The 9,879-nt window shown below is 41.4% G+C and overlaps 1 protein-coding gene across 1 annotated transcript in view; it reads right to left on the bottom strand.

Moving 5' to 3' along the window:
- Positions 1-9,879, bottom strand: part of DNAH3 (dynein axonemal heavy chain 3) — a 308,795-nt gene that overhangs the window by 128,650 nt on the left and 170,266 nt on the right. Inside the window, exons 29-34 of the mRNA XM_042783203.1 lie at positions 9,688-9,796; positions 9,379-9,492; positions 7,855-8,031; positions 5,910-6,001; positions 3,794-4,013; positions 2,592-2,726 (exon numbers count right to left, since the gene is read on the bottom strand). Of these exons, the coding sequence (XP_042639137.1) occupies positions 2,592-2,726; positions 3,794-4,013; positions 5,910-6,001; positions 7,855-8,031; positions 9,379-9,492; positions 9,688-9,796 (847 nt within the window). The remainder of the gene's footprint in view (positions 1-2,591; positions 2,727-3,793; positions 4,014-5,909; positions 6,002-7,854; positions 8,032-9,378; positions 9,493-9,687; positions 9,797-9,879) is intronic.

Genomic DNA, 9,879 nt, shown 5'->3' with positions numbered 1-9,879 from the left:
CCAGGGCTGTCTGACTTCAGTGTTCCTAACCTTTTCACAACACCACTGCCATTTGCTTTTATAGAGAAAAAGGAAACAGTAGTCATTTTAGCAGATTGAACTTCTATTGAAATGTCCCATTCAAGGCTTCAGTGCTGTTCTGTCTTGACTGGAGCTCTCAGTAGATGAAAAGGTATTTTCTGAACCAGGATTCATGATGTGAAATATAAATGACTTTTCATATAAATGTACCCTCAACCTTCAGAAGCAACAGCTACGTGGCAGCCCCTTTCTTGAATTTTCTGACCAGTCCTCCCCATGACAAGTAGCGTAGTTACAGGTGAAACACAGATGCTGTGGTCATCTGTATTTGTATGAAATTTTACAGCTATATTTTTTCTCTCTCTTTAGACTTTAAGCCCCTCAAAGAAAGGTGACACAATGAAGATGAGAATCTAGGGAAACTAGATTAATGGAAACGGAATAACCAGAATGGAAATATTGGGAATGTTTACACATTGTGAACAATATAACCAATGTCACTGAACAACTTGTGTAGAAATTGTTAAATGGGAACTTAAACTGCTGTATAAACCTGCACTAAAAGCACAATAAAATATTATTTAAAATAAATAAATAAGAAAAGGGACACATGAAGTTTTAATTATTTTAAAAACAAAAGTCTTCCTTTTTCTTTTGTCTTGAAGGTGAGTGATAGAGGACTAAATGAGGGTAGTGACAATGGGAATGTGGAACAAGGTGTTAAGCACCTGTTAAGTGCAGACACTGTTCTAGGTGCTGGGGATGGCGACCCTATAGGACAGAGTAGAACTGCCTCATAGGGCTTCCAAGGTTGTAAGTCTTTATGGAACAAGATTACCTCATCTTTCTCTGGATCTTTTTCTGGAGCAGCTGGTAGGGTCAAACTGCCAAACTTTTAGTTAGCAGCTGAGCACTTTAACCACTGCGCCATCAAGGCTCCTTACCTGAGACTTTACACACCTCCTCATCATCTCATAATTACCTTTTGGAGAAGGTTTTACTCACTCCATTTGGCATATGAGGGAACTGAGGTTTAGAGAGGGGAAACGACTTGTCCAATATCCCACAGAATAAAGGGATGGGAGTAGGATTTGAAACAAGGTCTGAATTAATCCCAAATCTCTTCCCTTTCTAGTCTTCTTATCGAGACTGAACCAGATGGCATTTAACGTGCCTTGTAGCTCTGGCTTATGATTCTACAGAGAAAGTACACTCAAGGCTTATTTCATTCAATTGATCATTTTACCCTGAAACTAGCATGATGCTTTACTGTGGTTTTCTAAGGTCAGGACTATAGAGACATTTCTGGTTTGCCTGCCCAACATCCCTTCTCTTATCTACTGCTAAGAGCACACTAATTTCCTCTGGGAAACTACTACTTGGTGGTTCAGTCCACATGACTTGGGTGGAGCTGACTTCATTTCTACTTCCAGTGGAGGGTTGTGTGTGTTTGTGGGGGGAGGTTATGGTGCAGGTTTGTCTTTGGGATTGGTTCAGGGATGGTCATGTGACTTTATTAGACCCAGTCAAAGCTAATCCTGAGACTTCTGCTGAAGCCATATGGAGAGTAATGCTTTCTTTTCTTCTGGGCTTGTGAATCTGAGACGGTATAAACCTGAGGCCCATTCTAAGCATTAATTGTTTTGTTTTGTTTTGTTTTACAATTATTCCATTTTATTTTTGGTAAAAACAACTCAAAATAATATATACAAAGAGTTCATATTAATATAGAAAGCTGCCTGAAAATATACACCTTTGTTAATGGCAATTCTGGGAGTAGGATTAGATACAAGTATCTTTGCCTTTAGCTTTACTACCATAGTAAGATTCAATGACTTTGCTGACTGCTTGCTCCCTGAAAATAACAGCAAAACAACCCTATGACAAGATAAGCTGCTTAACAGATACGTAACTCTTTTGTAAAAAGAGCAACAAAGCACAGAAAGTGACATAAAAGTGTAACTAAGCACTTCAGTGTGAATTTGAAACCTTCCGTAATCTGATATCATTTTATCATCTTTTTTTTTAAAATAAGTTAGTATAGTGATATTACTTAGTTCAGTTGTGTTTTCATTAAAAAAATATTTTCATTCCTTTCCCTTTCACCCAAGTTAATATGGTTTACCCTTTTTCCCCCTCCCACCCCCTATGCGTGACGTTTTGACACAGAGAGAGGCAGAGCCCAGAAATGAGGAGAGAGGGACATTATCTGGATTCTGCTGTCTGAGGCCAGCCTATTTCTGGAGGATTCAGTAAGGTGAGTGGATAAATTCTCTTGTTGCTTAAGGCAGTGTGAGTTGGGTTTCTATCATCTGGGACTGAGAAAGTGTTGACTAATTCAAAGTCTAATGTCACTGGTTACGTTTCATTCCCAAATTAAAGAAGAATCTCCAGGGAAGAGGGTCACAGGAGAATATTGGGTTTTAAACTTCTACTCCTAGAAACTAAAAGTGCAAGCACAACAGATAAGTGTTTGCCTCCATCTCCACTCAGGTTCTAAGGTACCATAAGTCTTTCTCATTCATGACTCCAGCAAACAGTAAAATCTCAGAAGGATATAAGAAACTAACCTGAATAATTTTCCCAATAAACCAAGGTACTGGCTGGAGTTTCATCTTTTTGATATTCTCATTCAGCACTTTCATGAAAATGTCATAGTCTGGCTTTGGAAGAACAACTCCAGGAAACAAATCTGATATAATTCCCTGTTAACAAGAATTTAGGAGAAGATTAAGAAGGTAAGTATCAGATATGTGCTATCAATATTTACCTAAAAAAGAGATCTACAGACAGCAGAAATCTTTGAAAAATACCAAACCTCATATTTCCTACACAAAACTCATCTAAAATTACAAGTTACAACACTCTCTATAAAACATAACACCCCTCCTCCAATTAAATAATTATAAAAGTCAACAAATATTTAATGAGTCTATACTGTCTTCCAGTCCTAGAATATACTCGGAATGAACAATACAGTTTTGGCTTTTGTCTTTATGGAGTGCCCAGCCTGGTGGAAAAAAAAACAACAACAACAACAAAAAAGATGGGCATTAAAATAATTACAAAAGGAAAATAATTAAATTTTATAAACACATCTACCCAAATCCAACAGCAAGTATTATCCTATTACTGAAATCATTTCAATTAAAATGAAGAGCTAAACAGGGATGTTTGCTACTGCCAACTAAAACCAAACACACTGCCATCAAGTGGATTCATATGAGCTCATGGTGACCCCATATGTTGCAAAGCAGAACTATGCTTCACAGGGTTTTCAAGGCTCTGAACTTTTAGAACCAAATCACCAGGCTGCCTTCCAAAACACCTCTGAGTAAGTCTGAAGCCCCAACCTTTCAGCTAGCAGTTGGGCACTTAACCCTTTGCACGACCCTGGGTCTCCTTGCTATCACCACTATTATTTAATTTGTTTGGAAGGTAGTAAGCAATGAGTTTGCTGGCTAGACATAGAGAGGGGTCAGGAGATGGAAGGGGAACACCACAAAGATGTGGAGAGGATGCCAAAGAAAATATTTCATCTTTAGAAGTTGAGCCCAAGTACTGTGTCAAGGGTCCAAGCCACTCACATCAAAACCAGACTCACTGCCATCAAGTCAATTCCAACTCCCATTTGATTCCCAAGGCTGTAAATCTTTTCAGAAGCAGACTGCCCCATCTCTCTTCCGCAAAGCAGTTGGTGGGTTCGAACCACTGAACTTTTGGTTAGCAGCCAAATGCCTTAACCACTACGCCACCAGAGCTTGTTATATACCTGAAACAGAGGGACATCTTGAGCCAAGAACTTGGCCAAGTTGACATCAAGCAAGGCCCGGAGCAGCAGGACACTCTCATTTTCCTCTGGATACTTGAGCTTCAGGTTGCCAGCAGCAGTGAGCACAGACTTGACAGCACGCATGCCATAGTCATAGTGGTGCTGGGAGGAGAGCTGCTCAGAGCACAGGCGGTAGGTTGCGACAATCTTCTGGGCAAGACTGGGAGAGCAAAGACATGTATGCAGACTCCCAAAGAGGACCATGCCTTACTCGGCAGCCATTTCCCTTCCCCTTCAGAAACCAAGCTTGCCATAGACTTGATGAAGAAACCCTATCCTTTGAAGGTCTTTTTATAGAGTGATCAGTGCTAAGGTAGCACTGCACTGTCTTTCCAAGTTAGGATCCTCTAAGATATGTTGACGGAAAAAAGCAATTATGCACACACACATGCACACATGTGTGCATATACAACATAAAACTGTGTACATACTTTTGTGTGTATATGTAGTCATGCATATATACATGCACATATACATAATGTACTGTATATGAAATTACATGCATATATAGTTTTATGTATATATATCAATGTATGTGGTGTATACATACAGACACACCCAAAACTTTGGGAAGAATACATCAAGCTACAAAATACACTGTTAAACCTTAGAGAGGGGAATTAATGGTAAATTCACTTTTTTCACTTCTGCAACATTATAATTTTTTTTTCAATGCCCATGTTTTACTTTTTTTAATTTAAGAAAACCAATTTAAAATTCAATATACTCAGCACAAAACACATGTATACTTAAAGTGCACTTTCATTTCTTATTCTTCCTTGACACACATTTCCCAGCCTCCCATGTAGTTGAGCATTGGGTATTCTACTGAGATTTGGCCAATGGAATGTGAATGAAAGGGAAGTATGCCACTTTCAGGGCTAGTCCATAAAAGTCTCCTCTGTGATATCCTCCATGCTCATATGTTGATACAAGTAACCTAGATCCCTGAGTCATACCTTGCTCAAGAACTGCCCCAGATCATTAACACCCATTTTGGATTTCCAATAAGTGAAAAACAAACTTCTATTATAAGCCCTTGGGATTTGGAAGTTAAGGTTACCCTAACTAATATACCTAGGCACATTCCTGGGAAGGGGATCCTCTTTGTAAAACTGATGTATTGAAAGAGCAAGGGGTCTGTGTTGTTCATCAGCCCCAGCACAGGGCTTAGCATAAGATAGGTGTTCAATAAATGTTTGCCAATTGAATTAATAAATAAATTGAATGGATAAAGCAACGTAATGCGGGTCTTCTATAGAAAAAACAAATCTCATGATACTGACAATCTGAGATAGTCAAGGCAAGGAAGGGTGACACATTCTATTGAGACTGTCTGCAGCCTCTTACATGTGCTATAACACAAAGACACTAAGGTCTTGTGCAGACATCTGTTTTAACAAAACACCAATTGTGTGGCCAAGATAATAGCTACAAAGTTTGGAAGAGATCAATATAAGCCACTTTACAATTAATATTCATTACTTTTGGTGTGTGTGTTGTATGTGTATGTGTGTATACATACATGACCATTTTGTGTGAGTGTGTGTGTGTGTGTGTGTGTTTGAAAACTGGATAACACTTAACTAAAGATAATCCAGTTTATTGGAGTCAATGTTAACTGTCAATTATATCAAATTTTCCTCTTCAATTTTAGAATAATTTCTGATGTTTTACAGTCTTGCCTTAAGCCATTTAGCAATGTGTGTTAGACTGAGATGTGGATAGGAGATAGTTGGTGGCTTTCTTTTTTTTTTTTCTCTCTCTCTTTCTTTTCTTTAATAGAAGTCAGGCCTTTAATAGGGCTTTCTTTAATAGAAGTCACAATGCATGTAAATTAAGGAGTTTCTTGGGAACCTTGGCCATTTTTTAGCAGGGATGGGGCCAGGATCAAGACCAGACTGTGCTCACAGATCAGCCAATGAGTAGAAGCAAGTTTCCTAATTTTTTTTCTTTTCTCCCACTAAGTTGCTCACCTTGAATCCATCAGACAGAAAAGTACTCTTTAAGAGCCTTTCATAACTGACTAGAAAGCAGAAGACCCAATGTAACATACCTTCTGGAGTCCAGAAACCCCATAGAGTAGAGGGATATTTCTCCAATCAGGGCATAATCTGGCACCATCATGGCCACTGTCCTGAACAAGGCCTGGGAAAGAGACAACCAGCCAATCAGAACCTGACATGTACAGTGAACACGGGGGGTGGGGGGAGTTCATCTACAGAGGCACTGAGAAATACCACGATCATTCAGACCACTCCAGTGACAATGGAAGGACAGCTGGAGAACAAGTTAATGTGGAGGACCACCTTCATTGAATAGATGTGCTGTTCAGCTAACCTCCCCATTGGCCCTGTGTAGGTACATGTTGTCACACTGGGCCCCTGTTCTCACACTGGGCCCCTGAATAGCTGTGCAGGAGGCCATAGATACTGGTATCCCAATAATGCCTTATTCTCCTATGCCAAATGAGGACACCTCATAGCATCATTCAACCACTGGGGCTACCCAGGGCTCAATATGTACAGCAGAAGGCATTCAGGAATGCAGGACAACATACACTAGAAGAATCCTGAAGTCAGACAGACCTTGCCTTGAGTCCTTGTTCTTCTACCTCCTAGCTGCAGGTAAGTTAAATAAGTGGCTGCTAGGTGAGGCAACCTGAGCTTCTAGATGCCAGTTCTTTCCTCTCAAGGTAAGATAACTTTACCCTCTTCGTAGAGTTGAGAATAAATTATATAAGTGAAATGTCTGTCACATGGTAAATGCTCAGTACACATTAGTTTTTTTGTTATTATCATCTTAAATCTTAGAAGAGATATGACCCCAGATAACTCAAGTGGCTTGCCCAAGTCATGCATTCAGTTGGACATGGAACCAGGACTAGAACTCAAGCTTCCTGATGCCAGCCCCCAGGTGCTTCCTACCATGCTACATTGTTGTTGTTGTTATGTGCTGTCGGCTACAATGTCTCATGAAGATTGCTTGTGCAGATCTAACATGGTTGTTGGCTGTGAAGCGTGCAGGACAGGGGAGTAACAATGACTGAGTGGTAAAAAGGGTGAAGAATGTGGATCCAGATTCTACTTCTACACTCACTGGCCTATGCTGATGTAAGGAGAGGAGCCACACTTAAGGATTTTCCTGACTCGTTCTCATTCCCAGAAAGGAGAAGTGTTCTGCCTGAATAAGATTCCAGGCACTAACCAGAACACATTTCTAGCAGGTGGAGTCACCACGGACTAAGTCAGTAGATGTGAGTGTGGTTGAGTCTCTCTCGTCTCTTCCACATACAGGGCTGGAGCTATAAATAAAATTAATAAGGAAGCAGTCCTGGAAGTCTTCCTCTGGTTGGTCTTTTCATGCAGCTGAGGTGGTGGGAGGAGACCTAGCCATCTTGTACTCTTTGGTTCTAGTCCCCTCCCATGAGAATAGCATGCTAAGGTCCCAGAGTACCTGCTCCTTGGAAGATGGCCTGGTTCTCTCTCTCTTCTCCTTCAGAGGCACTTTCTTTCTCTGCCTAGCAGCAAGGCCAAGGATACTGCCATGGCTGTACCTCAGATCAGATCAGCAATAGATACTGGGCGAAAATATGCTCTCTTGTTATCTATCTCTCTAGCTGGTTGGAATAGCCTGCTTTGGTCTGGAAACTACTTAGGCTCAACGAACTTCATTAGATGGTTCATACATGGGGCATTCACCAGAGTTCCTACCATGCCCAGCTTGGTTCTCTTCCATAGGCAATTGAAATAGTGACCCTTGTTGTAGTGTTCATTGTTTCCTATTGCCTATGTTACTAAGTACATATTCCCCGCCCTCCCATGAGATCTTGGTGGGGAGGTGGTTGTGATCTGGAGTCAAGTACCATCTTAATACCATTAAATTCCACTCTTACTTCTCATAGCTGAAAAATGCCACATGGATCCATTGTTAGGCTTCTCTATGAGACCCGAGTACCACAGAAATTCATACATCATAAAGTACATCCAGCATCTGATTACCTTGAGGTTATCTGGCAGCTCAGCCCTGCCAGCATACCCAGGGTTCATGGTGATGAAGACAGCACAGGTTGGGTTCAGAGCGAGCTTGGTGCCTTCAAAGGTGAATGTCTTTAGCTTCCGGATGATGGCTTGTTGAATGCTGAGAATCTGTTGAGCTACCACAGACAGTACTTCTACCTGGGGTGAGAACAACTAGCTGATGTGAGCTACTCCTTCTGACAACCTTCCCAATCTGCTAAAGTCCCCTCCACTTAGCAAAGAGAGAACCCAGTCATTTGGGAACCTTTCTTCTCATTCAAAACTCAGATCATGAGTTGAGGTTTTGGTAGATAAAAGAAAATTGGTGCACACGTGTGTATGAATGTGTGTAAGTAGTTTCCACAGTATTTTATCCATCTTTGTTCCAGTACCTAACAGAATATTTGACACATAGTAGGTATTCAAACTGTTCATTGATTCAAGTTTCATGTTTAAATTTCCAGACTTCCATTAGCACCCAAAAAGAACAAATAACCTGTGCTTTTGTGCCACCACTATAGACTTCTATCATATTAATTTGTGTCATTTCATTATTATTTCCCTATACTAGATTGCAAGGTGCTCTGGTGGCATAGTGCCTAAGGCATCTGACTGCAAACCAAGAGGTTGGCAGTTCAAACCTACCAACCACTCCATGGAAGGAAGACTGGGCAATCTACTTCCATAATGATTCTGCCTTGGAAACCCAAGGAGGAGGGTCGCTATGAGTCAGCTCCGACTCGATGGCAGTGAGTTTGGTTGGTTTGGTTTAGATTGCAAGCAGCTCTGGAGGCACAGTGTTTAATCACTTTGCTACTAATCGAAAGGTCAGTGGCTCAACCAACCAGCCAACTCTGTGGGAAAAAGATGTGGCAATCTGCTTCCAGAAAGATTATAGCCTTTGAAACCTGGTAGGATAGTTCTAATCTGTCTTATAGGGTCACTATGAGTCAGAATCGATTTGATGGCAATGGGTTTTTAATTTTTTGAGATGTTAGATTGTAAGGAGACCTGGTAGCACAAAGGTTAAGTGTGGAGCTACTAACCTGAAAGGCTGGCAATCTGAACCCACCAGTCGTTCCATGAGAGAAAAGACGTGGCAGCCTACTCCCTACAAACTGCAGCCTAGGAAACCCTTCGGGGTGGTTCTACCTGTCACATTGGGTTGCTATGAGTCAGAATTGAGCAGCAACAATACTGGATTGTAGCAGTCTAGATGGCAAGATCATTTCTTACTCGTCCTTATCTCATGAACATAGGCAGACTGCCTGACATATAGTAGCTGCTCAGTAAGTGAGTAAATGAATGAATATGATGGAAGTGAGGATGATGTTTATTACATATGCATTTTGTCTCCTTGGGGCTATTTTTGTTTAGTTCACTGAGTACCTACTCTGTGCGTGGGGCCAGGGAGGAGAAAAAGCCCTGTTATTAAGGAACCAACAGCCCAGAACAAAGCCTCCACATATCCAACCTTTCTGTTTTGTAGCCTTGTAGCAGAGTTACCTCAATCCTGTTGAACTCATCAAAGCAGGCCCATGCTCCAGCCTGGGCCAGCCCCTTGAAGAACTTCCCCATGGCTTTGTAATCCAAACCATCAGAGCAGTTGAAGACCACACACTAGAGGGGAAAGGATGTAGACATCATTCAGGATGGGTTCCATCACACCTGGATCAGCCTGTACCATAACGCAGGTGGTGGGGCTCCTCTTTTCCTGTTATACTGTAGGAGCTAGAGCCCCACTCTGCTTGTTACACTAAACCACCTTGACCTCACACTAACTTTCAGACAGGGGTGGGAAGAGCATTTCCTTACCTGCTTGGCCAAAGCTTTGGCCAGATCTTTGGTGGTTTCTGTTTTGCCTGTCCCAGCTGGACCCTCTGGAGCACCCCCAAGGTTCAGCTTCAAAGCCCCCATCAGTGTCCTAAGTGGAAAAGAACAACTTAGTGCCTGAGGGCTCAGAAGCAGAAAAGAAACTGGATCAAAATTGCCTGGTATTGGTTCAAT

The sequence above is a fragment of the Orycteropus afer genome, unplaced genomic scaffold (genome assembly GCF_000298275.1).
Source record: "Orycteropus afer afer isolate SDZICR_OR568_19922 unplaced genomic scaffold, OryAfe1.0 scaffold00732, whole genome shotgun sequence".
NCBI lineage: Eukaryota > Metazoa > Chordata > Mammalia > Tubulidentata > Orycteropodidae > Orycteropus > Orycteropus afer.
The sequence above is the reverse complement of the archived record's forward strand: the minus strand, read 5'-3'. Positions and strand labels throughout refer to the sequence as shown.